The sequence below is a fragment of the Pseudochaenichthys georgianus genome, chromosome 1 (genome assembly GCF_902827115.2).
Source record: "Pseudochaenichthys georgianus chromosome 1, fPseGeo1.2, whole genome shotgun sequence".
Taxonomy (NCBI): Eukaryota; Metazoa; Chordata; class Actinopteri; order Perciformes; family Channichthyidae; genus Pseudochaenichthys; species Pseudochaenichthys georgianus.
This window is the reverse complement of record NC_047503.1, coordinates 26,209,151-26,235,845: the sequence shown is the minus strand read 5'-3', so window position 1 is coordinate 26,235,845 and position 26,695 is coordinate 26,209,151. Positions and strand designations below refer to the sequence as shown.

Genomic DNA, 26,695 nt, shown 5'->3' with positions numbered 1-26,695 from the left:
CTGAATAATCCGGCACACATTAAGGAGATGTCACATTTTATTGTAGTAAAAAAGTCACTGATACAGAGGACAATACTGATTAACTTACAGTTAGATGATTTATAAAAATACTTTTATAAAAATTGTATTGCAATTTAGCAACAATACTTAATTACATAGTAAATGCTGTAAGAAAGTAGACGGTGCATGTATAACTGCATCTAAAATGTTTTCATTGCCATTTGACTTAAAAATAAAACCGTTTATCATTGCTTTATCCCCTTTCTCCAGACCCAAACTCTTTTTGGTTCACATTCACACACATTTGTTCTAACGGCTCGACCTCCTCTCAGACCGACTGCAGGGAGCAGCTGGTCACGCTCTTTCGGCCTTTTTTTTGAGGGGGGTTTAGACTTTGGCTTTCTTGGTGGGAGGTTCAGGGGCGGGGATGCTGCGACAAATGGCTGCGGCGGGGGTGTAAGGAATCCGTGATGCGACCACTTTCTTACCGATGGTCTCGACCTGCAGAAAGAAAGATAGTCGTTACTTGTGGCACTCGGTTCACAAATGTTCATTATGATTATGTATGAGATGTGAGCAGCGTGGTGTGTGTTGTGTCCGCTCACCTGGAAGCCGATGTTCTGGAGCTGAGCGTGGAGATGGTCCAGCACTCTGCGGCCGTCAAATATAAAGGCCGGCTTCAGCATCTTCTTGTAAATCTTCTCATAGTCCAGCTCCTATGGTGGAATTAGAGGAGAAGGGTGACTTTAAGGATGTTTTCCACCAAAGATGAAGCAGTTTATAAGATGGTAGGACTCAATGTGTGATTGTGACCTTAAACATGTCCCACTCGGTGCAGATGACCAACGCATGGGCCATCTGGCAGGCCTCATACGGGTCAGTGGTCACAGTCACCAGCTCCGACACTGCAAAGAGAAATCATTTTGTGAGCTAGGATTCAAATAAGTAACAAAAAATAAGAAGTTTTACCTTTAAAAACATTAAAAATAAAATCAAATAGCTAAGGGAACTACTAAGGTTATCCTGATTTCAAACTCCCTCCTAAATTGAGTCACTAATGAATCACTCAATAACAATCAGACCATAACGGCCAATACAAATTGCTTCAAAGGCGACTACCAACTTTTTATTATAACTGATCAATCCGCCAGATATTTCTAAATCATTCAGCCTCTTAATATGTTGGAAAAAGGTGAAACAGTAATATTTGGAACGACACCAGAGAATGATCCTCATCGTGTGCTATTATATAATTAGCCTTGTGCACCCTTTTGATTGAAACCTTATCAATCGTTTATGTTTGCAATCTTTGAACTGCAAATATTGCTCAACAATTGCCCTCCGGGGGAATACAGATATATATCTTATCTTAATCTGGCATTATTAACAATTTCAGGGGCTGGAGCTGCAGATTAATTGCCATTTCTAAATGTGACCGCTCATTTTCAAAACACTTCTGAGAGTTTTTAGTTTGTGTTTCAAGTTTAAAACACTGAATACTGTGTGTTATCGCAATCTTAAGTTCCAGTCTTTCTTGCATGTATTTGCCTTTGTCTGTCTCTTTTTATTTTCTGCACACTCCCTGCTGTTTCTTATGTAAAAATAGATGAAAGGGTGCGTTTGAACCTTGGTAAATACACGCACGCAAACACACCTCTCTGTGGGTTGTCCTCGGAGATGTTGGGCTGCGAGAGGTCATGAATGATTTGCTCCTTGAGGACTTTGGGGTCGTAGATGAACAGCTTGGCTCCCTCATCCATCAGATACTTAGAGATGTAGATACTGGATGACTCCCTGGAACACACACACACACACACACACACACACACACACACACACACACACACACACACACACACACACACACACACACACACACACACACACACACACACACACACACACACACACACACACACACACACACACACACACACACACACACACACACACACACACACACACACACACACACACACACACACACACACACACACACACACACACACACACACACACACACACACACACACACACACACACACACACACACTTAAACTCTGACCAGAACCATAGTTCACCACAGCATGTTTGCAGTAGTGTATCACACAAACAACCCCAGGTTCATAATTAACATAACAAAGCTGTTGGAAAGAAATGTGAAATAACTGGGAGTTGTCAAATGTCTACAAGGGTGTGAGAAAGTAATTACAAATTAATGGGCACTAACCTTGTGTCACCCGTGTCTTTTTTGAAGGAGAAGCCCAGCAAAGCAATCTTTTTTCCAGTAACGGTGTTGAAGAGGCAGTCAATGATCCTGCAGGCAAACCTCCGCCTTTGGTACTCGTTCATGTCGATCACCTGGAAACATCATAAATAAAGCAATAAACCACTAGAAGATGTTGTTTACAAGGATTTGAGAACATAAAAAAAACACACAGCAACATAAATATAACATTTATTTTACCTTTATTTAACCAGGATAGGTCTCATTGAGATTAAAAATCTCTTTGTCAAGAGAGTCCTGGCCCAAGAATGAAAGTATTGATGATACAAAAAAAAATAATTCCGCCATGCATTGTAGTATTGCAGCGACATTAATTGCGCGGTGCGAGTAGCAAGGATATAGCATCAAGCAGCGGCTGAAAAGTACAGAAACCAGGGATAACCTTTCCTTTTTTTGTACAGTGTCATGAGAGATGGAGAGCAAAGTTCAGCCTAATTTTGGTGGTTCAGATACTTCTGGCACACCAGGCGCGACCGAATTCTCTGTTCACGCGGTGTTAGCTTTGTTTCTTAGCTTGTACAGTTCCTAAAAAAATAGCGGTTCTCACCTGCTGCCAGTAGGAGGCGACCTCAGGCAGGTTGAGGACCTCGCACAGGTAAACCAGATTTAGCACATCCTTCTGGAAACAGCTTCCACCAAAACCTGACCAGGGTGTTAGAGAAACAAAGAGACAGAAAGCAACACTTAATCTGAGTTTAAATGAATCAGACTTTACATAAACGCTCACTTTAAACCTGGCCGAGTTTCTTACCTATGCTGGCTTTCAGAAACTTGCTCCCTATCCTCTGGTCCATCCCGATGGCCTTGGCCACCTCCTCCACGTCGGCCCCGGTGGCCTCGCACAGAGCGCTGATGCTGTTGATGCTGCTGATCCGCTGGGCCAAGAAGGCATTGGCTGCCTACACAAGCAAACACCAGGTTTTTCTTTCAGATTGTTCATGCGAAAATGACATAATAATAGAGGAAACTCCAAATAATATAAAGTAAACAATTCAATTAGGTCACTTTTGGCTCATTCATCACTATGCCTCTGTTACGCATCCTACACACAGTTCCGTTGCGAGCTTCAGCGGAGACGCTTCCCATTCACTTTGAATGGGGTGACGTCACGCTTTGCCGAACTGAATTGTGGTTCCGTTGCTTCGCTTTGCCGCCGTTGCTTGTGGTGAAAGTTGAGAAAAGTTACACTTTTCAAGCGTTGAAGGAAGCACCAGCCAATCAAATAATATGCCAGTACAAGCACTAGCCAATCAAACGCGCTCTTTGTGTGTCCGGGGCGGGAGATTAATGTGATTGGTTGTTGTTCGTTAACCCCAAGAGCCAGACACGCCCACCGGCAAGCGTCAACGCGACGGAACCGCGTGTAGGTTGTGTTACTGATTGTTGGCCCCATAGTGCAAGTAATTTAAATATGTGGCCTGAGAAATTATAAAAAGCATTTTTCACTATTTTCTTGACAAAAGAATAAAGTAATTTAATAAAAATTAAACATTTTTATTTGTCAGTTGCCGCCCTACACTCACCAGTTTGGACAGCTCGGACGACCATGTGTTGGTGGTGATGATGCGATCTTTAGGGACCCAGTGTTCATAGACGGCACACAACGCTTTGATTGCCCTCTGACCTTCAGCTGTTTCGTCTCCACCAATCAGGACACGGTCTGGCTCCTTCAGATCCCGCACTGCTGTTCCTTCTGCAAGGAACTCTGGGTTGGAAAGCACCTAAAGCAGCGGAACGAGAACTTTAGGAACTTGCAGATGAACGGATACAGAGTTGAATTCTCAGACAATATTGCACACCTGTAGGTTGAGGCTGGGCTTGGTGTTGGCATCAAATATCCGACGAATGCTCTCAGCCGCTCGAACAGGGACGGTGCTCTTCTCTGTGACGATCTTGTAGCCATCAGACTGCTCGACAATCCGCCGAGCACACGCCTCGATGAACTTAAGGTCAGCTGCACGACCCTTGCCCATCCCATAGGTCTTAGTTGGGGTGTTGACCTGTGGGGGGAGACCGACTCCAATAAATTCACTTATGTGTCATTAATGTCGGATTTATTTCTGTAGCCGTTCAAACTGTGTGTCAGTATGTGTGTGTACGGCGATGACTCACAGAGATGAACACAAGGTCTGCGTCCCTGATGGCTGGGTCTATGTCTGTGGAGAAAAACAAATTTCTCCCTCTGCATGATTCAACCACTTCTTTCAGACCCGGCTGGAGTGAGAGGAAGTGGGAAAAAAAGACCGGAGGGTGTGTCAGTGAATTTCTTGGACAAACATGGCATAAACAGTTGAAATATAATACGAGTTCTCCATGACTACTCATTAACTGCCCTTTGCGCTAGTCAAGTCATGATGATGTAATACTTTGTGGCTATGGTTGACGTACAGAGGTTGGGAAACCAAAACATCTGGAAGTCATTTTCATTTATCCCACAATGGAGCAATATTGTACAAAAACATGAGCTGGATAAGATGCCTAGCTACATCAGCTTTTTCAACATTGTTAAGAAATTCAACAAATAACACAGGCAACTCCTTTAAAAACAAATGGCTCTCAAAAGAAGATATGAATATAAGGAATTATAATAAATAAGATATGAGCCCCTCCCTGTTGGAAAGTTTAATTAAAGCTGTTATAATACCCTCAGCTCAGTGCCTTTGAGTTATTACATTGATATATTACCTCGTATATGGGCAGAGTGTCTGAGTTCCAGGCTTTGATGCGAGACTCATTGATGTCCACAACGGTCACCGTGATCTCTGGACACATGTGGGCGATCACACTGCATGTCGGGCCTCCTACATACCCCGCCCCAATGCAGCAGATCCTCTTTATCTGAAACATCTGCAAAATGTAGAGAGAGGAACACGTTATCTACAGATATTAACTAATTATAGCCCGACAGGTTTTTTGGTAACTGTACTGGATTGAGAGTTTTAAAAACATCCGATAATGATCTATCGGCCGATGCTTCTTTGTAAAGCATGCCTGAAAAAAAACGTTTGAACACATACTGAAATAACCACACTGTAAGGTTCAATGTTCATGTTGTAAATACCTGTATTTCATTATTGCACAGGCACAGTCTTGTCAATTGCACTGATGAGGAACCTGCGATCCAAGTGTATCATACATTACATAATTACACGTAGTTTTGTATATGTTATGGCAATAAACCTATGAATCTTGAGGTAAATGCATAAATATTTTTGATACAGTATCTGAAGAGAGAACATTTTGCCTGACATATTGCCTTCTGTTCTGAATAAACGCCCCGTTTTACTTTATATGTACTTTAATTAAACGTGTTGCAACTTTAACATTAGAAATGTAATGTAGTGATTAACTCTAATCTTCAACACGTTTTTTCTTTGATGATTTAAAACTATGTTTTATAAACCTTCAAGAAAAAATGCCAAACATGTAGTTATTCCAGCTCAATTATAAGAATATGCTGCTTGTCTGTGACAGTGTAACTCAATATAAACGTTAGTTCAGTTTTGAATTATAGGTTGTTCCAAATAAATGTTACGACATCATCTTGGGCTTAACAAATTGATAGAGGAAACTTGCCCATTCATTGACAATGAAAGTAGTCATTCGCTGAAGCCCTATTCTGCATTCCGTATATTTCACCGTGATAAAAGTGTCTACATTTTACAAGGAGTAGGAAAGCCCCTTCAGAAATGTTAATCTTGTTTATTTCTAACACTTTGATCTTCATTATTAAACTCTCCTGTTCAAGTCTTGCTCACTGACTCGTCAGTGTTACACTACCAGTTGCACCGTCACAGCCCTGCAGAACGCTGGAAATAAAAGAGCCTTTCATTGCAGATCAGCCACGTCTAATACGGATGTATAGTGACCTTTTATCCATCTTACCTTTCAGCTACTTCACGGTAGAAATGCTGCAGAGGCTTGTGTCAGCGTTGGTAGGGTACCAATACATTACACATTAACAGGACAATAATTACGGTAGTTTACATCTTTCATAACGGTGACTGAGCAGAGTAATAAGAAACACATGAATGGAGGTCTGTGTTGAATGAAGCAGCTAGCTAGCAGTTAGCTTACGTTACATTACCTTTGCCAACTCGACAGTCAATCAATTTGAAGAATGCGCAGATTATGTTAGCTGTCTCGAAAGAGTCTTCGGTTCCGCAGCCGGTGATGGATTAAAAACCTATAACCGTCTTTAACTAAATGTAAACTTGTACTCGTTGATCAAACTCACACCATCAGGGTCTCTCACTCAACTTTTCCTGCACTACCTTTACCTAAACTGAGGTACTTCAGCAAGTAACGTTGTTGCCGTTTAACTGGTTACACCGGGGAACTCGTGACGTTACGTTAACGGTAGGAATGGGGCGTGTACTTTGAGACGCGTTGCGGCTCGCCCACCTCAATCAGCAGGACGCCCAGCAGCAGCTAAGAGACACTTCCGGTGCGGGGTTTTCAAAGTAAAAGCACCAAATCGCATTACGCCCACAATCTGCAGCATTTACACAAATTAATAGAAACACTTTTTTAGTATAACCCAAAACAGTGGCTGACAATGTGTTTTTTTTACCTTTAATGTTGTACTTATTGTTTGTTATTTAGTTTGCTATAGTCACTTTAATAGAACGACCTGTCAATTGATCAAACATGTCACCATGTTACAGAAAAACGACTTTCAAAACATAATACAACATATAAAACACATTACAATTAAACTTACAGTAGAGCTGCTAATGTATATAATTTAACTGTTTACCATGAACAATTGTTAAAAGTTTAAAACACAACAAACAGTTCAACACGTACAATGAAAAAGGTATCTCAGAAGCGACAGATATCTGAAGGGGGTTATATTCAATTCAAATATTATTTTCGAAATGGTACGGTTTTATTTGGAGGGCTCCATGGAGGAGGTGGGCTATCTCGGAGAATCGTTTGTATTCGTCTTTCTTCTTTTTGTCTCTTCTGTTCCAGATCTTTCCGTACCTGTTGGAAAAAAAGGAAATCACTTATCAGTATTATTAACCATTCCAGATTCCTTAGATATAATCAATGCCATTCGTCACTGGTGCCACAAGTAATTGTACTTACCAGCCAGCTTTCATACATCTCTAAAGCCATTTTATCTCTCTCTTCTTTCATGTAGCGTTCCTCCTCTGATTTATTTTGTATTTCTTTACGCTTCATTGTCACTATTTCATAGATAACATCTTTCTTCTTATCATGCCTAAAACATTTTTGGGGAAAAACAAATAACAACAGATTAGAGGTGATAGAAAATTATTAATTGTGTCTCGACATTACGCTTTGACTACCATCTAGTGGTTGATCAATTTCATCACTAGATAGGTTTGAGTCTGATGGTACAATACTGTGTTTCTTCAAGACTTATATCCACAGCTTTAAGATTTAAAAAAAAAGTTAAATCAATTGCCTTTAGACACCAATAAAATGTTTATAATCAAGTACAGAACGACCATTCTATGACCAACAACTCTGCAATGTTGCCATTCTAGCGACCAAGTGATAGTGTGTAATGTTTTGGTAGGCGTTCTCACATTGTGCAGCGTCAGTAGCTGTCGGACTGTTTTGGTTTGACTGTTTAGACATTACAGCCAGTGTTCCTTCCCTGAAAAGAAAAGGATTTTCACTCACCAACCAGAAACGACAGATTTGCTGTCATTTTTCCTTTCTTTCTCCTTTTCTTGTTTTCCAAACTGAAGTCTACTTTCAGCTTCTCTTTGTTTCCTGGACTTTTCTTTGAGGAGATGATCATGTTCGAGTTTCCATTGTTCAAACACCTGTCATTTTTACAACATGACTGATTAGCATATCTTCCCACAGAAGTGTTTGTGGTAGCTTTCAGAATAACAAAAAAATAAATGTACCTGTTTAGCAGATTGCATTTTTTCTTGTTTTCCTTCAATCTCTCTTTGCTCTCTCATGATCGCATCTTCCTTTTCTTTGGCTTTTGCTTTGAGACTTTGTGCTTTCTGCTTTTTCCAAGCCTCATATGATGCTATAGCATCTCCCTTCTTAGCCTCTTCTTCCTGTTTAGTATTTAAAAGATGCATATATGTTAAAATAACTTGTTTTCTTAATATTGTTCTCAAACAGTTGGGTCTGCTGTATTTACGAAACTGATTATTCACCCTTTTCTTTTTCTCTTTAAGGATGTCTTCTTGCTTCTTTTGCTGCATGTTCTCTCTTGACTTTTCTTTTTTCTTTTCAAGCCATTCCTGTGAGGAATACATTACGTTAAAGGGGGAATATTAGTTTACATAGAATTCACTGTAGATAGACGGATAGATAGACGGATGGATAGACGGATAGATAGACGGATAGATAGATGGATGGATAGACAGATGGATAGACGGATAGATAGACGGATAGATAGACGGATGGATAGACGGATGGATAAACGGATAGATAGACGGATAGATAGACGGATAGATAGACGGATGGATAGATGTCCTTTATGGATCCAAAACTGGGAAATCCTTATGTTACAACAGCAGCAGGTTATCAAGGTCTTGGACAAAAAAAGATACGCACTACGCAGTAAATATATATATTACACAGAATAGAAATGTGTATATATAATATGTCTATGTCTCGTTCTTTATATATATTTAAAAACACAAAAAAAAAAAATATCGAATTGAGCAAATGACTTGAGGTAGAGTGTAATCATAACGATCAATACAGAATGAAGTATGGTTAAGAGAGAAACTGCACTGGTTGTATATTTTTCTTCAACATTGAACACTTTAACATTTTCAACTGTAGCAATGTGGCTCTCAACACGGTCTCATTTCACACTGACCTGGTAAATGGCAGCTCGGATGGAATCTGCTGTTTGAGGCTGAGACTCCTGGAGTGAGACTTTACGATCCAGAAGTTTGAGCGATCCCAAATATTTTGATTCCACATTTCTGGAGCAGGCACTCTGAGATCTCTGAGTAGTCTTTGAAAGAGAACTTGATGTCCTAATTTAAATGACATGACATTTAGTTAAGTTACTACGGTGTTCTGTCACAAAAGTGTTATTTAAGTATCCATTGTTCTAGCCAACCTGGTATCAAATGATTTTTCACAGACATGAGAAGTTTGATGTGAGGCATCTCCCGATCCTGCCTGAAAGAAGATAATAGACATATTTACTGAGACTAATAATCAAAACAAGAGGCCGAGCACTTCTGACCTGTCACTTGCAACCACAGTCACACCTGATGATTAAGGACTTACATTGAACTCTTCAAATGATGTGGAGTACTTGCTCTCCTGCTCTTTGCTGTCATCAGAAATAAAGTCATCTAAGAAAAAAGAAAGAAATATGAGTAGGATTAATAAGCTAAAAATACTATTTAAAAAAAAAAAGGTTATGGTGCTGATGCTGAATATACCAGTTATTACCTCGGGATCCAGAATCAATAGTGGACTTTGAAGAGAGCTGTGACTGTTCACTCTTGCTTGAAAAAGATTTGCTGAAGCTGCATGAAAGTGCGCTATCTCCTTTGGTCCACTACGGTGAAAAACATAACAACAATGGGCAGCAATGAGAAGACGTTTTAAATTCAGAAGGGACCATTCACCCCAAAATAAAATAATACATGTTTTTCCTTTTAACAGTAGTGCTATATGTCAGCTATCTTCTTTCTTTCTACTGAACTACAGCTGCCAACCTTATCACAGCACAGAAGAATGTGTGCCTCTATGTTTGCAGGTGTAGTTTGGTAGACTCACACAAAAACAATCTTGATTGATAAATGGCACTATGTAAGAGAACAAATATGTATTTTTGATTAGGGGTTGGATTATCCCTTTAAAATACTGACTAATCAAACAATGAGAGATGAGTGTCCTTACAGTGTTGTTGCTGGATGAGTCAGTGGAGAGGGGAATGGATGCAGAAGAAGTCTGGGGCCTGCTTACTTCCTGAGAATCACCACTTTCAGCTATTTTCTCCTTAGGGTGGAGGCTCAATCCGAGAGTCCTTTGCCTCGGTTTAGGCTTGGGTGGCTCCCTCTCTGTATTTAAATAATGACAGTTTATTAAAAAATACATTAAAAATCCTACCCAAGTCACATTTAATGTTTCCCTTGTGATGAATACTTAAAACGGTGTAAACAGACCTGCTGTTGACACATGTGTCAGGTTATTTGCTGATAACTGCGCACTCTGGTAGCTTTCTTCCAAGTTGCTGTTCTCATCGGGAACTGGAGTTTCAATCACACTGTTGTCAGACGGTAAGGGCAATAGCATGTCCGGTAGAGTGTCATCTGATGTTTGGAACGACAGAGATTTTACTGAGCTCTGTCTCCTGATTTGTGGATCAGCAGTCTCCCCATAACTGCTTTTATATTTTATGTTATCTTCACTAACGTTTGTTGAGCGCTGGGTGGATAATGAGTCATTATAATTGTTATGTCGACTGTCGGAAGTGTCGGACGGATCGTTTTCTCCCAACTCTGGTGCCGTCGTTACTTCCAAGGGAGTGTCAATTCTTTTGGATTTCAGAAATGAAACTCTCTTTGTCCTGCCGTGTTTGTCCTCATCGTCCGAAACCTCGAAGGTGTTGATTTTGGATTTACTCTTCCCAGCCTTAAAAGCCTTAGCCCTCTCTTTTCTTGATTTGAGGAGTTGATTTAAAAAATCTGTGTGAAAAGAAAAGGAGATGACAGGCTAGGACGAAGCAACAAACTATACCAATTGACAAATAATTACAAACAAATGTTATTTAACACTTATGTCTTAAGAGGAAGTACAGTACATTGGATAGAACACAAATATAATGTACACAAAGACACTTAAGAGATCTAAATCTTCAGGGTCACTTGCACAATCCAAACTTATCAAGATATTTTAATGCTCTGTCTTCTTACCATCCTCATCTTCATTAAAGTCATCAGAGTAGGAGTATTGGTCTGTTTCGGTTTTGCTAGCCCTGGCAGACACAGCAGCCTGAAGTTCATCCTGCAACGCCATAGTGTCAGATTAGATTCAAATTGACTTTATTGTCCATCTCACTGGAAATGTGTCTTTGGCTTCTCCAAAGTAGTGGGGGAAGAAGTATTCAGATTATTTACTTGAATAATACAATACAATAATGATAAAAGACTCCATTACAAGTAAAAGTCCTGCATTCAAAAACGTATTTAAGTAAAAGTACAAAAGTATTATCAGCAAAATATACTTAAAGCCAAAAAAATATATATAATTGTGCAGTAAAATGGCCTCCATGTGTGATTTATTATTATATAATAGACATTATTAGATAATATTGTTGCATCAAGTAGCATTTTACTCTGGTAAACAAACAAAGTTCTGATGCAAAATATTGACTTGTTGGTGTATATGTTGGATATATTTTGCATCTTAAACAGTTAGTCCACTAGCTTTTTTTATTAGAGATGCATTATATTAAAAGTTCTGAAAAGTAGCTAAAGATGTTTAATTAAAGTAGATGAGTAAAAGTCCAATATGTACCTATGAGATGTATTGGAGTAGAAGTCAAAAGTAGCATTAAATTAAAATGCAAGTACTTCAGTAAATGTGCATATTTACTTTCCACCACTGCTCCGAAGCAACGAATATAAACCAATGAAAACATACAAATAACCAGTAAAGAATACAACAATCCAAAGTGGGCAGGCAGAAGCAAATAAATTGTAGTTAAGGTAACATGAGTCTTCACGACCCTCCCTGGGGGGCTGTCGGTTTAATCATGGTTTTTCATTTGGTCGGACAGTGCAATGAATAAAGCTGTTACCTGGAATGTTGTCCTCCTCGATGTTTTGGGGCTTTTCGTGTAAGCCAGTGTCGTGAACTGCTGATTTGTCATTCTGAAAACTATGAACAATTTCCTCTGGTCGCATTCATTGAGATTAGCATGCTAGCTAGTGTTCAACCAGTAGCTAGGTTCTCTTCTAAGTTTCCCATGCGCACGAGACACATAGCTCGATTACTTGTATGCGTTGATAATTCTGACTACCTGTTGTCTGATTACGATACAGTTATTCGGATATGGTAGCTTCTATCGAAAGGCAGACTGTTTTTGCTAACATTACCTACAGTGGGCTGACTGACTTGTTGATGGTAACCCTAGGAAACGAGGAGAGTTCCGTTTCTCCGTGTAACCAATGCGCATGCTCAGAAGATAGCAGTTTTGCACATTTTGATTTGATAAATTCAGAATAAGATGAGCAAAACACTAATGAAAAAACATTGCAATCGCTATAATGTTCACTGGTACATACACTGCACACCTCCTTTTTATGGGATTGTAAGGTTCCTTCTATTTTACAGTCGTATAGGGTTATATTTGTTATGGAAAATGCATTGCTCTTTACTCCAATTTGTTCACATTTGTTATAAATACTTACAAAATACAGATCTTGATTTAAAACAAAAAAATTCAGTTTGGTGACTCACATATGGCTGTGCCTCTGGTCTATGTGGAACAATGCATTTTCAATGTTTTCTCAAGGATTAGAAGCCAGAAAATAATATTTTCAATAAAGATATGGTGTTTATCTTCCTGAATGAATGCAGGAATGTGCATGATTATCAATAAACATAGCCAGGCAATAAGACTGAATAATTTTTTTTATTTTGTTATGGGAAAAGTGCATAGTTGAAGCCATTTTTTCTCTTAGACAAAAACAATGTAACTCAAGGTCTCCTGTGGTAGCAGATAGTTCACTAGGTAATCTCAACTATCTAGCATGGCTTCCCCCTTAATTATATACAACTGCTTGTGGTTTCTATCTTCACCTCTACTTTCAATCACCAGTGTCTTAAGAGGGCATTATTGGCTGATGGGAATTAGGAGTATCTAGCCACCTAAAAATGTTTTTACAGATCACATCCATGTTCTTAAAATGTATACACAATGTAACAAGAAATACATTTTAATTTTAAGAGTAACTCGATGTCATTTTCTGATATCACTGGGACCCAAGATAATAATCCACTGCCCATTTACACTTTAATAGCCATGTTGCTATGACAGTGGCACGACACAGATAGTCAGTGACCAGAAAAACAGGAAACCCTTAAGCATATATTTTACAATCCAATAGCTAATAGAAGATATATTACATACAAAATCCACCAATTGTAATGTTCATATTTTTTATCAATCAAAGAAGGGAAATTATTTGAGGCTGCAGTTTGTCGTGCAGTTGTATTAGGTTATACGTTTTCACCCACCTTTACATACATGTTAAGAAAACATCCACCACCATATTGTTCTGATTTAGATTCCGTACATATTCACCTTTAATCTAGCTGACAGAATGTATAACATGACTATTATAGTAGAGCTCTAGTTCAAGAAAGATTAACAAATCCTGTAAGAAAAAAAAGTGTTATATTATGACAGAAAATCCCTCTGAACTAAAATTTCAAATTAAAAATCAAATATTGCTGTTCTTTCACAAGAGCAGTTTTTTTTTCTAAATTGGAATCCACTCTTAATATTCAAATTGGCCCTTGCTTCCTTCTTTTTTAACTTGGTTTGAAATCATCGTCATACAGAAGTTGTAGAATAAACTTAAAATTGTTCCCATTACATTTCCCGGTGAGAAAACAAATCCTGAATCAGTACACACCTTCATAAGGAAACATACCACAACAAAAGTGCTAATAAAATATAATTTTCTGCTACCATTATTCAAGTACACAATTCCGTTTTTGTATCTTTCAGCCACAGAATAATTACAGTACAGGGATTAAAATGTTTGTGCTGAGTAAATAGTTTTACAATGATTCCATTCAATACACCCCAACTGTACGCCTACAATTCAGTTCAACTACGTGTCATAAGTTTGACTTGAGTTTTATCTTCTTAATCAGACTCTTTAAGATCCAGCACTGCTGTCTTATACACTTACACACAGTAATCAATGGTCATACATTTTTATGGAAATTAAGTTAATCTAACAGACCAGACTATTTTCTGTAATACATTATATAACTAAGGCTTGGATGTAAACACAGAAGATGATTTTGTTGAATTTAAATCAATATGCCATATAACTGTAAACCTAATTCTGAATTTAATGCATCCATATGAACGTATTCCATTGAATAATATTGCCGTTTTGAATATGCTTTAATAACATTAGTCAACATGACATCATAACTGGCACCGTTTGGACTAGTAACTTGAAAGTGGAAAGAGAGGAATGTTTCAGAAAACCTGCAACCCTCTATTACTCAGCAAGCATTTCAACCAAAACGTAACCTCCCCTCTCATATCCACCAACACATGTTCCTTCATTTAGAGTTCATGCAACTGCAGATCAGTCAGCATCAGAGCTGAGATCAGGAACCTAGAACAAAGCCTCAACTTCTGATTAAAGACTTGAGGTAAATAACACAGAGCCCAATGGTTATATCAACATTCTGATATTGTCAGTCAATATTATAGGTCAAAATTGTAATACCTGCCTGTATCTACACCTTGTCACTTGGTATACATTTTTAGATCTTAGATCAATTAGAAATATCATAAGTGTTTTGGAGTCATCAATTGTCTATCAGTTGGGTTCTAGTTACATGAATCATAGACAGATCCACCCCAAAATGTAACAGCTTTAAAATTGTAGAAAAGCAAAAGATATTTAAATAAAAGGGGAGGGGGCACTGTCCTGGTCACGGTCCCTTGCTAGCTGTGCAGCTCCCTCAGAGCTGCTGGGGGGGCTGTATTCTCCACTGTTAGTCAACAGGTGGTGCTGGCGGCTCTCTTCTATCGCTCTGCAAGACAAGAAAATTATAAGTATTTTCAATGGAAAACATACAGTTTTGATGATGATATCAAGTAGCAAACTATGAAACAAATACTGTGATGATATTACTCATTTTAACTGTATTGCTATACTGTACTATGTCACCTTTTCACTAAGATAGATAATTGCTTATCTTTACAAATATTGACCATACAACTGAATCATAACAATATGTGAATGCTTTCTATATTTTTTTAGAATGTTGTTTTCTGTAACTTAACTATCACAAAACAGAACTTACTAGCTCATATTATATAAAACGAGCCAGAAAATATTGACATTTAACGTTCACATAGACACTTTCTAAGGCCTTTTTTATCAGAAACATTTTGACATGTGATATTAATATCATTGAGAAGTTGAAACTGCTCATGTAGTCATTACTCCACTATATGCTTACATGGCAAGTAGTTGTTTAATGCTATATTATATATAGCACCTATATCCTCATACAGGCAAATTGTGTCTCTTTGAGTAAGTAAGTGTAATTATTTTTTGATTCATTATCATTTGAAGGCAGAACAGTACTGAACCTATATATACACACACATATATTTATATTACTCCTAATCAACTAACCCCTTGCCCTTATTCCCCCTAGCTTAGCAATTTCTACTTTTGTTGTTATTTTGTTTTACTTGCTTGTAAGCGCTTTGAGCACCAGGAAAAGCGCTTTATAAATGTAATGTATTATTATTATATATATATTTTTTAAATCATATGTTTGGTTGCGTGATCAATACTGACATTGTGGGGTCCGGAGGCTTTGCCTGTGGGACGAGAACGCCTGAGACTGGAAGGCCGCAACAGGAAAAGGAGCAGAGCAACCACCGCCCATCCCATCAGAACCAGGGGGAGGGTCAGCTCCCCTCCGCCGCCCACCGACCCACCGGGAGCTGGCACTGAAAAAAAAAAATAATAATTTGCATTGTAACATATGTTATTAACTACACTCATGTTTCCGAATCAATTATACAAGAGACTTTAAAAAAAACTAAACAAATGGGTCTAATGTGGTTGTACGTACGTTCCTGAGGGCAGCCTGTGTCTGTGCAGTAGGACTGAGATTGCCTGAGCTGAAAGGGACATTACAGAAAGAACAAAGAAGACTTAACACAAGAGAAGATGTCTGGCTCATTTTCCACCTAACTCATCACATTTATAAACTCCTCTCAAGTTGACAAGTATGCCTTTCTGTTTTTTTCTTCTTCTATGTGGCAGATTCAACATCAAGAATCTACAGACCAACATTGATGCAGGTTTGTAAACACTAGGGCCCTTTCTCATTTCTCTAACTCCCCTCCTCGACTCCTATCCTCGAGACTTAGTCCCTCCCACAGGAGATGCGAATGGAGGAGTCGAGGAGGGGAGCCGAGGAGAGAGGAGGGGAAGCAGCAGGCGGTTAGAGAAATGAGAACTCCTCTCCTCTGAGCGGTCATTTTAAAGAGACGTCCATTAATGATGACAGGAGGCAGCAGCCCTCTGTCTGATGGACAGATGTGTTCATGACGACTTATATATTTACTTTGATTCATTCACAGTGCGGTATAATGAGACAATAACAGGCTACAGATGCGGACACACACACATATATATATTTATATGAATATATACCATTTCAGAATCTAACAGAGCACTCTCATAATAACGTAACACTATCAGAGACTGGATATATATCCCCCTCCCCCCTCTCTCTGGTCGCTACAATGAGGGAAATAAATGACGGGCCGAAAGTTTTATTTACAAGTATTAAAAGTAAGCAGAGGACACCAAACCAACTGAGACCTGTCTATCCGCTGCATCTACGCACTGTACAACACACACGTACAGCTCCTAAAGCATATATAATCAGGCTACAGCCGTTGTGTATTTTATTATGTGAAGCAATAAATGGTTTTAGAAAAATATTGATTCTTTGTTTGTAGATATCTACTAAACTACAGCAAATAAAGAGAGTAATGTAGGCCTGTTATACTGAGTGATATATATTATACACACTGCTCTGCTTTCTGCACGGACCTCACAGCTGTTCTCTCTGTAAACATCGAGTTGCGATGAGAGCAGTTAATAAAATAATATCCAGGGGATGCATGCAGAGCTGTCATTGGCTGAGATAAGTCCGGCCGTGCGTCACGACTCTTTGAAACATCTCTGTTCCCGGAAATGCATCCGCGGAGGAGCCGTGGAGGACCCATCAGTGTATCCTCGGTTATAGCTCCTCCAGAGAGCCTCCTCGACGCTCGATCCTCGGTCCTCGAAGTGCATTTAGAGAAATGAGATGTCCTTCAACATGGCGCGCTAAAATTCATTTCCGGGTCACTATCGGAGGACCGAGGAGTCGAGGAGGGGGATTTGATGAAATGAGAAAGGGCCTAGGAAGCAGCATTGTTACTTCCTTTTTATACCTGCTACTTATCAGTCTCTCCTTCAAACTCTCAAACAAGACTTAGTGATTGTTGGAACAGAGGAAAGACTACTTTGATAAGTATTGGTTTGTTTGTGCTTTTTAAAACGATGAGGTAAAATGACTGTTGTCTGATTGAAGTTGGGTGGCTTTCAAGTAGAGCATAAATGTATGTTTTTTTTATGTTAATAAATTATATTATTTGTCCATATCCCTGTTGATCTTATTTGGCAGAAAATAACTTCAATGCACATTACATAGCATTGTGGTGTAAATGGTGAGAAAATGTGTGTGTCCACCCATCGGTCGTGTTCAGTAGGATAGGAGCTGGAGTTGTTAAATAACATGACTACTGCAGAGACATTTGTTCTAGAAAGTAATGCAGGTTGTAACCTTTCCAATTAAAGACAACATCTGGGTTCAGAGTGTGTAAATTGTTAGTTTTTCTCATGGAGAGAGGGGCTTCACTTTCTCTGCTTACCATTGTTCTCTCTTCTAGGAAGAGGAAAAACAAAGGTTGACTTTTAAGACACCGCTGATAACAAATAGGCTAATCCACAGGAGTTCATTGTGAGATGACACCTATTGTGTAAGTAAATAACCAAGTCACAACCTACTTTTAACAACAGCACATAATCACATGTGGAAAGTGCGAAAAAACAAACATCTGAGTTCTGCTTCCTTCCGAGCAAACATTGTATAGTACTGACTGGCAAATACTGTGTAAATGATTTGGTTATTTGGACAACACCCTTTCCTGTTGCAAGCCAATCAGAAACCCCTAGGGTTGCTTCAAGCTCTAAGCCAACTGCAGCTCGCCATGCAAGTTACACCTGTGCACAAAAGAGCCAATGAGGTCACTTGAAAACTGACACAACATGATCACAATCTGTACTCCTCCTTTAAAGTACGTTCTCTAAATAACTTCAACCTAATCTACTTCAACACACTTTCCATTTAAAAAGTGCTGGGGGTATTTACAAGCAAAATGCATTTGTGACAACACAAAGTGTGTCAGAGTTTAATTTCTCTGTAAGGCAGAACTGATAGCATCACAATGTAAATACTGAGCAGGAACCAGGATATGTGGCTCAGTGTCAGTCGGTAGCTTTTCATTTCCTTCTTCTTTTTCTTGCTAGTTCCTTCATGCCTGACTCTCTTTGCTGCCTTCTCTCCACTTCAACAGAAGATATTTGTACTTACTGCATACTTGGAATACCTGTCACTTTACCTTCACTCTGTAATGAGTCTGCCTCGTAAGATTTCAAGTGACAGAGAAGGACACTCGTGACTTACCAGGTTGATGAGTCGCCTCATAGCGTGCTCGTGGGTGCAGATGCACTCACAAGGGTCAAAGCCTCCCTCTGCCATTTCTCACCAGATGTTGTCCACCCTAAAACAAAATGAAAGAACTGTTTTTAACTCGGATGTTCATGAGCAAGTGATAGATGTCTAATGCTCCCTCTAGTCAGTGTTGTGCACACACAGGTTAGAGGGAGGAGACTGTTCAGTTTAGTACAGTCAACAGACAGTTTTATTGCGGTGCATGTTAAGTAAGTGTTTGATTAACGTGAGGGCTGGCACTATTTTTTATGTAGCCAGTCAAAAGTTATCACATTTTTGCTCTGCAGCGATGGCACTTTAATTTGACCACCTTAAAAAGTTTACACAAAGAACAGAGAATATAAATATATTTGGACATTTTGTTCACGATATATTATTGGATATTTTGTGAGTGGATTCTGATGCTGTCCATGTATTTATTTCATTGAGATGTTGTCTCGTCTTTGCCCAGTTTTTGTGGCATTCTTTGCAGTGTATCGGGACATTGTGTTTTCATCATGTATGTATTGCAATCTATTCAGTATAGCCTAATTCTAACATTAGAATTATACAAGGAAGTAGCGGTCAATCAGCTGGACTACATAAAGCGAAAATATAAATCTTAAAACAAAAACAAACAATTGCCACGTTATTTTAACTTAACTTGCATGGCTACATTTCGACTCAATAACAATCTCACTTGTTACCGAGTTGTATTACATGAAAAAAGAACACGTTGTATTTTACATGGGTGTCTGCTTGCATATTTCTAGAGTGGCACCTTTTACTAACCAACGCTTACATTGACAATCATATAATATTGCTCTCGAACTAATTTAGCTAACATCAGACTAGCTCATTGCTAACCAAGTCAGCAAAGAAGACTCGTACAGCGTTGTGTTTTTTTTCTCGAATAATACAAATGAATATATAATTTAGAGACAGATGTGACAGCAAAAGGCATCGAAACACAACTTACTTGCGCCTTATTGATGTTGATAGGACGTTAGGTGTCTTTTAAAGGCCTGTCTGCTCTGTTGTTCTGCACAGAAACCATCAGACTGCAGAAATGTCAATCTACTGTCTGTGATTTGTTTGGTGCACGTGAGCCAGGAGCCAACCAGCGACAGATATCCGGGAGCTGCACACAAGAAACGATTTAACCGTCTCTTATTGGTTTAGACGTTTGATGGACAGGTCGTCCGGCAAATCACACTAAGGTACGTCTAAAACGACTGGAAAGTAAACAAACAGTCTTCCTATCATTACCATGGATGTATAGATCATTACGCAGAGACAGATGAATCGAGCCCAGTCTATGATCGAGCCCCATTATATATACAAGGCCCCAACCTATTTTATACAGTCTGGCCTCAACATCTGTACATGATTGCGCTCTAATTATGCAGTTTTTTTAATTCACAAACAGACCATTTCTAATCTACTACTTTAGCTTTATTCTCTACTTAAAACAGTCATGTTATTAACATCAACAAAGTAATACCATTTGTAATATAATTTGTATTGTTTTAATTTTGCATGTAACTTTCGTTTATCATTCTAATTGTACATCATTTATTATGTGTTGCAGCTACTTTTCTATATTTTATATTTTTCCAATATCTAACATCTGTACGAATGTGTAACAACTTACACTGCTGGAAGGTAACTTGAATACACATCTACATGTAAAAACGACATTAAAAGTGCAACATCATAAATAAAGGGAGATTGTTATATTTTTTCTTATTATGTGGTGATTAACGTTTTGTTTGCAGTGTATTTAATGTATACCTTAACTGTTGACACTACGATTAAGTGGATATGTAAAGTGACAAGTTAGGAGGTAAAGTTCAATTATTAATATTAGCGAGTTATATAAGTAAACATTGCACACACATAATAATACTTTGGTATGTAATTAGTCACATTCCATAAATGAAATCAGATGGGTTCAGCAAATGATGAGAAATGTCCTGATGGCAAGTTTGAAAATAACATAAACGCATGCATATACCTGCTGGAACCATTAATGAAACTTCCAGTTTCTACTACATTTAGCTGCACTGTGTGAGTGCGTGTTCTGGACTGACTGACGCTGAGCGCTGGCTGGCAGTCGCTGGTAGAAGACGGTGAAAGTGAAAGAAGGACTCCATAACTGTGGAAAGCACCAGAGCACAGGCAGTCCCCACACCGGAGCAGAAGGCAGTCATCACAGGAGGGAGAAAGAGATCCGGGTCTGAGGCAGCAGCAGTTCAGCAGACACAGCCATGGCTAACATCGCGGTCCAGAGGATCAGGCGGGAGTTCAAAGAAGTTCTCAAAAGCGAGGAGGTGCGGTAACGTTTGTAGATATCTTTATACTTCGATTGAGCTATTTTTTTCATAACGTTTTCAACTTAACCAACATGTGAGGTGTGTGGAGTGTGTGCAAGAGGTTCAAATTACCTAGCGCCAGGTCCCAGTCGTGTGTTGCAGCAGGTCAGGCCTAAACAGGAGAACTTTAGCTAGCTTTAGCTCGATGTCACTGTCAGGTGGGTGTGTTCAGGAAACACCGGGGATTCAGCCTTTCCAGTGAGGGGCCCTGTGTTCTAATAAATAATACTGCACACCTTTAGTTCGTTGCCATACTGAAAAAAACTCCCTTGTACGAGGAAACACACACGCCTCATACACGGTACCGTGTGTGTTTCCTAACGAGATTTAGTTGGTGACACTTGGAGTTAGCTTTTAGCTTGCTAACGAACTGTTGTTTTGACATCTCATCCAGTTAGCATTAGCCTGTGGTGCTATGATGCAACCTTCACCAACTCGTCACCTTTATAATACTTAAATTAATTGTTGGTCTCAATAGGTTAGTGTTTCGGACATTTTTAAGGGGTTATTTTGTCATGCTCGTGTCATACAAATGTTGTTATTGTGGGTTTGTTGTTATGTCAACTTTTGCTAGCTTGGTTCTTGTAGCAAGCTACCCGTGTTGTTTACGTATTTAAATGTCGAGACGGGTACCGTTGAACAATGTTTTTTGGTATACAATTACAGATATTGTGCCGTTTTTACCAACCAACACATATATGTAGCTTCACGTTTGTTTTTAAACGTATGGTGTAATACTTGTCAAGACATGAAAGACTGTGACACCAAGGGTGACTGGTTGTGTCCCTCTCATTTATCTCAACCCACAGACAAGTAAAAACCAGATAAGAGTAGAACTGGTGGATGAAAACTTCACAGAGCTGAGGGGGGAGATAGCAGGTCCTCCAGATACACCATATGAAGGTATGGTCACAAACAAGCATTTCAATGACCAGCCAATATATTTGCATAAGAATCTAATGATATGACATGCCTAACATTTTTCTCTTAAGGTGGCAGATTTCAGCTTGAAATTAAAATCCCAGAAACGTATCCTTTCAACCCACCAAAGGTACGTCATTCACTTGTTCCCATCTGGTACACACTGTATGTCTTTCACTTGCACATTGTCAGACCTGTTATAGCATTTTTGGCAATTTTGAATTAAACATCTTTGTTTCAAAAACGTTGATATGCTGTTTTGAGGAACTTGAAGGTGCCGCTTGAAGTACAGTTATGGGAATTGTAAACAGCTTATCCGGGTTTCCTATCACTGTCTGTCACGTCACGTGCACAGAATTGCCCTTTAACTCTAGTAAGATAGGGTTGTCACTAAACTAATTCTATGTTTGATACAATACTCAAAAAATATTTATGCTGGATAACATTTTCAATAACGTTTCACAAAGTTTACAAGCGGTAATAAGGCCATAATGTTTTGTGATAGTAGACAATAGTGACGCAATGAAAAGTAAAAGAGACAGTCTGGAATGGAGTTTCTGAGATGTTCAGGAACCAGAGACGCAAACATTAAATACTCTGTCATTTTACATCTTCAATATTGATGTATATAGTAATGTCATTTAGTTTCTCGGCTTATATAATAAAAAATCCAATGTTTCCATGAAGCAGTTGCCCTTATGGATTATTGACCTGCTTAAATTTGATAAGCAGGTCAGCACCGTAGTCAAAAACTGCTTTTTTTTAATACGACTATTGGCCTAGACCAACTCGTTTTTATCTTAAAGACCTAGAATGGGTTATTAACGCCTTTGTAACCACAAGGCTGGATTACTGCAACGCTCTATACGTGGTTATGGACCTTTCGTCAATTAGACGCCTGCAGCTAGTGCAGAATGCAGCTGCGCGTCTTCTCACTGACCACAAAAAGCGTCACCACATCACCCTAATTCTGGCCTCATTGCACTGGCTTCCAATTAGGTTCCGAATAGATTTTAAACTCCTTTTATTTGTTTTTAAAGCACTAAATAGGCTGGCTCCGGCTTATATAGCAGAACTCCTCCATCGCTACACCCCAGCCAGAGCTTTAAGGTCGGCTGATCAGCGGCTGCTGATAGTGCCAAGACCAGGCTAAAAACCCGAGGTCACCGAGCCTTCGCAGCAGCTGGCCCTAGAACACTCTGCCCCTCCATGTGAGGTCGGCCCAGACCCTAGGGGTTTTTAAATCAACACTAAAGACTCACTTCTTCTCCCTGGCTCCAGAGCGGAGCACGACTCATGACATTTCCCTGTGTTTGATTTTTATATTTGCTGTTGTAATTTATGGTTTGCTATTGTAGTAATGTGTTTTTTATTTGCAACTTATGGCTACCACAGTAAAGACGAAAGGACAAAATCTTACCAAACATGATCAGGACTTGAAACGTATGTGCATATTAAAAACTCATTGTATCCCTGTTTTCCTCAGGTGCGTTTCATCACCAAGATCTGGCACCCTAACATCAGTTCTGTGACAGGAGCAATTTGTCTGGACATTTTAAAAGACCAGTGGTGAGTGAGATGTATCTGAGCCTTGTGACCTTCTGCACATGAATACAATTCCTGCGTGTCTCCTACATCTCAAACACCCTCATTCACCTGCTCCAACTTGACTTCTGTCCCCCCCCCAGGGCAGCAGCTATGACCCTGAGGACGGTGCTGTTATCTCTACAGGCTCTCCTTGCTGCAGCAGAACCAGATGATCCCCAGGATGCAGTTGTAGCAAACCAGGTGAGAAAGATTTTTGTACACACACGCCTGATTTCCATAAACATAGCTTTAGCAAATTGCTTGACAATTGAATGGAAACGTGAATACGGTGTGGCTCTCTCTCTACTTTTAGTGTTTGCTGATTTTGTAAAGTGCATATAAAAAACATTTCTTATTGAGCTCTTTGTCTTCATCCCCAGTACAAGCAGAATGCAGAAATGTATAAACAGACAGCGAGGCAGTGGTCTCACGTCTTTGCAGGCGCGCCTGTCTCCACTCCAGACTACAACCGCAAAATAGATAAACTCTGTTCCATGGGCTTTGAAAAGGTCAGAACCACTTTCTGTTTTACTGTACACATTAAACGAATGTATTGAACAAAGTATGGTGTGGGTCAGGAAAGTTATGGGGTTTCTTTTTTTTTATTGTATTTTTCCAGTATGGGGGGACATTTTCTGATTCTGTAATAATCAAGCAAGTATCTCTTTAAGTATAGGAATGTTAGTCGAAGGAAACAAGACATTTGAGTATATAGCTTTAGGCCCTGGGAAAACTTATGCTTGGTATTTTATTTTACTGTATTCTGACATTTCACAGACTAAACAAAAACTACACGGTATATTAATCACTATTTTATAAAAAAAGAAATAGTTATTTGGCAGCAGAGCAAGCAAAGTAGTCTAGAAAATGTCAAAAAATGTACTCTTAACAAGTCCCAATTTTCTCAAATCAATCTTTTTTTTACTTTTCTCTCTTGCAAACAGAATGCAGTAGTAGCAGCCTTGTCTTCAAAATCCTGGGATGTGGAAACGGCGACAGAGCTGCTCCTTAACAACTAAAACGTAGCCAGGTGTGAGGATCCCCAACTCCCATTGTCATAACATCAGCTCCCCCCCAGCATCCATTCCACCATTGCCTTGTGTTACACAGACGACCCCGACCCCCCCCCCCCCCCCCCCCCCTATTCACCACAACAGTCTGAGCCTTCTTTATAACAAGTCGGTTTGCTACGAACTCAATACCACGCCAATATGCACACCACCCTGCCTGTTCATTACCCTCTACTCTTCCACTAACTCAACACGTTTACTTGTAATAGACCACCAAACACCTTCGATCATGCATCTTGTATTCCATGCCCATTATTTACATCGGATCTGAAACTTTCTTTCCCACATATCTTTGTACCCGAATATTGTAAACAATCAAATAACTGCCATTGCTGGAGGATTTTAAACAATGTCAACAAAGTCCTGCATACTGCTCTCAGAGTACGTCACCATTCGCTCTCCAGCAAATGGTTGACCCTGGTCTTGCTGTATTAAATTGACTGGACTGGATAGTGTTCTGCAAAGAGCAATAGAATGGATTTTTCCTGAGCAGTTTCTCGGATGCTTTAATTACCTGCAGTTTTTTTTCCCGATCTGTAGATAGGTAAGATCACAAACATCTGCACAGAAGTTATCTGTAAATAGATGCGTGTACATTTGAAAATACAATGGGATATACTTTTTCTTTTCTTACATGGCATTGTAGAACAAATTATTTTAAATATAAACTGCCTAGTTTACAACTATACGGAGAGATATCTTTATATGCTTTGTGATTTACGAGAAAGCCCTCTGAATGGCCTGTTTCTTTTCTTTTTACTAAGATTGTTGTTTAGGGATGACAACATCCTGGTCCTAGTGGGACAGGAGCTGAGAGCCAGCTCAGGCCCCTGGAGGTCATAACATGCCATCTTTTCTTGTCTTTGCATGCTCTCTGCTGCCTTTTATTTTATTTGGCCAAACGATGTGGTGATGGGGGGTGTCTGTTCATTTCAACATAACTTTGTAATCTGAAGAGAGACAGCTGGAAGCTCTCCCAGTGATGTCCGTAGGGAACCAGTCTTTTCTGTTGAGTGTTGGTGGAAAATCTTCTGAACAGATTTGCACGGCACCAGCAGAAAATTGTGATTCTGAATTTCATCAATTGTTTTGAGTTTGCAATGCCGTGTTTTTTGTTAATTTCAGAGCAATCACTTTCAGCCACGTATCAAGGACCTGCTCACCCTCAGTCCTGCTGATGTAGGGGGGGGGCGGTTTATCGCTCTTCACTGATCCAATCCTTTGGCCATATATAGGAGAAGCCACCAGACATGCTTTGCTACTCAGCCAAATAAAATGTTCATGGAAGTTGTGTTATGAGTAATAAAATAGGCTGGCACTCTGAAGCACATAGCAGGCCTGCAGTGTTTTCAGACATTTTAGATTTGAGGTACAAGGACTATGAAGAAATGCTCAGCATAAAGGGAAGTGGGGTGTCAATGAATCCTCACATGGCTTCTTTTAAAAATAGGAAATATCTTTTGCTCTACCAACGCAGTGGCATATTACAGTACTAAATGGAGTTGTCGTGCTCCATCTCCAGTGAATTCCCCGCCAGACAGAGCCAGAAGAAACACGGTTCAGAGGTAGAGGAGCGCACCATTTGTTCATTGTAAATAGCCCAGTTCTTAAGAGCTGTGTCACGAGTGCACCATTGATGGCTGGATCTATATTTTGTAAGAAAAAAGGAAGGACAAAAAACAGGAATGAAGCCCCCTCCCTGGTTTTTCTCACTATGTACTATATTGCACGATGATGAAGCATTAGATAAGGGGCTGTTTGCATCTCAGTTTCTCCATTTGGATTGAGACTTATTTTCCTCTTGTTTCCTTGAAAGTGAGCATCAGCAGTATAAAAAGCATGGTTATTTATTGTGACAGTGTCATGTTTCTTTGATTAAAAAAAAAAGTGGAAAATCAATTTTTCTTTGTCATCTTTTTGGAAAAATGCAC

At 39.3% G+C, this 26,695-nt stretch overlaps 4 protein-coding genes across 5 annotated transcripts; 1 reads left to right on the top strand and 3 right to left on the bottom strand.

The window, feature by feature from the left end:
- Positions 1 to 19: 19 nt before the first annotated feature.
- ugdh (UDP-glucose 6-dehydrogenase) lies at positions 20 to 6,652 on the bottom strand. Of its 2 annotated transcripts, XM_034080708.2 has the most exons (13): positions 6,375 to 6,652; positions 5,349 to 5,401; positions 4,973 to 5,134; positions 4,400 to 4,501; positions 4,087 to 4,287; positions 3,811 to 4,008; positions 3,039 to 3,186; positions 2,835 to 2,929; positions 2,231 to 2,361; positions 1,655 to 1,794; positions 814 to 905; positions 606 to 716; positions 20 to 501 (listed from the first exon to the last, which is right to left on the bottom strand). In XM_034080708.2, the coding sequence occupies exons 3-13, from the start codon at positions 5,132 to 5,134 to the stop codon at positions 388 to 390; spliced, it is 1,494 nt and encodes a 497-aa protein (XP_033936599.1). In that variant the 5' UTR covers positions 5,349 to 5,401; positions 6,375 to 6,652; the 3' UTR covers positions 20 to 387. The 2 variants fall into 2 exon arrangements, with proteins under 2 accessions (XP_033936599.1, XP_033936590.1); XM_034080699.2 differs by lacking the exon at positions 5,349 to 5,401.
- A 471-nt stretch (positions 6,653 to 7,123) lies between these two features.
- Positions 7,124 to 12,389, bottom strand: map9 (microtubule-associated protein 9). Its single transcript, XM_034093100.1, has 13 exons — positions 12,063 to 12,389; positions 11,176 to 11,266; positions 10,426 to 10,947; positions 10,160 to 10,320; positions 9,707 to 9,815; positions 9,539 to 9,606; positions 9,366 to 9,427; positions 9,117 to 9,279; positions 8,443 to 8,529; positions 8,179 to 8,340; positions 7,946 to 8,091; positions 7,382 to 7,517; positions 7,124 to 7,276 (listed from the first exon to the last, which is right to left on the bottom strand). The coding sequence occupies exons 1-13, from the start codon at positions 12,132 to 12,134 to the stop codon at positions 7,157 to 7,159; spliced, it is 1,899 nt and encodes a 632-aa protein (XP_033948991.1). The 5' UTR covers positions 12,135 to 12,389; the 3' UTR covers positions 7,124 to 7,156.
- Positions 12,390 to 12,878: 489 nt separating this feature from the next.
- Positions 12,879 to 19,928, bottom strand: smim14 (small integral membrane protein 14). Its single transcript, XM_034080685.2, has 5 exons — positions 19,791 to 19,928; positions 18,785 to 18,881; positions 16,112 to 16,160; positions 15,832 to 15,986; positions 12,879 to 15,052 (listed from the first exon to the last, which is right to left on the bottom strand). The coding sequence occupies exons 2-5, from the start codon at positions 18,857 to 18,859 to the stop codon at positions 15,014 to 15,016; spliced, it is 318 nt and encodes a 105-aa protein (XP_033936576.1). The 5' UTR covers positions 18,860 to 18,881; positions 19,791 to 19,928; the 3' UTR covers positions 12,879 to 15,013.
- Positions 19,929 to 20,866: 938 nt separating this feature from the next.
- Positions 20,867 to 26,663, top strand: ube2kb (ubiquitin-conjugating enzyme E2Kb (UBC1 homolog, yeast)). Its single transcript, XM_034080673.2, has 7 exons — positions 20,867 to 21,144; positions 21,996 to 22,089; positions 22,179 to 22,237; positions 23,594 to 23,676; positions 23,796 to 23,895; positions 24,075 to 24,203; positions 24,639 to 26,663. The coding sequence occupies exons 1-7, from the start codon at positions 21,082 to 21,084 to the stop codon at positions 24,711 to 24,713; spliced, it is 603 nt and encodes a 200-aa protein (XP_033936564.1). The 5' UTR covers positions 20,867 to 21,081; the 3' UTR covers positions 24,714 to 26,663.
- The last annotated feature ends 32 nt before the right edge of the window (positions 26,664 to 26,695 follow it).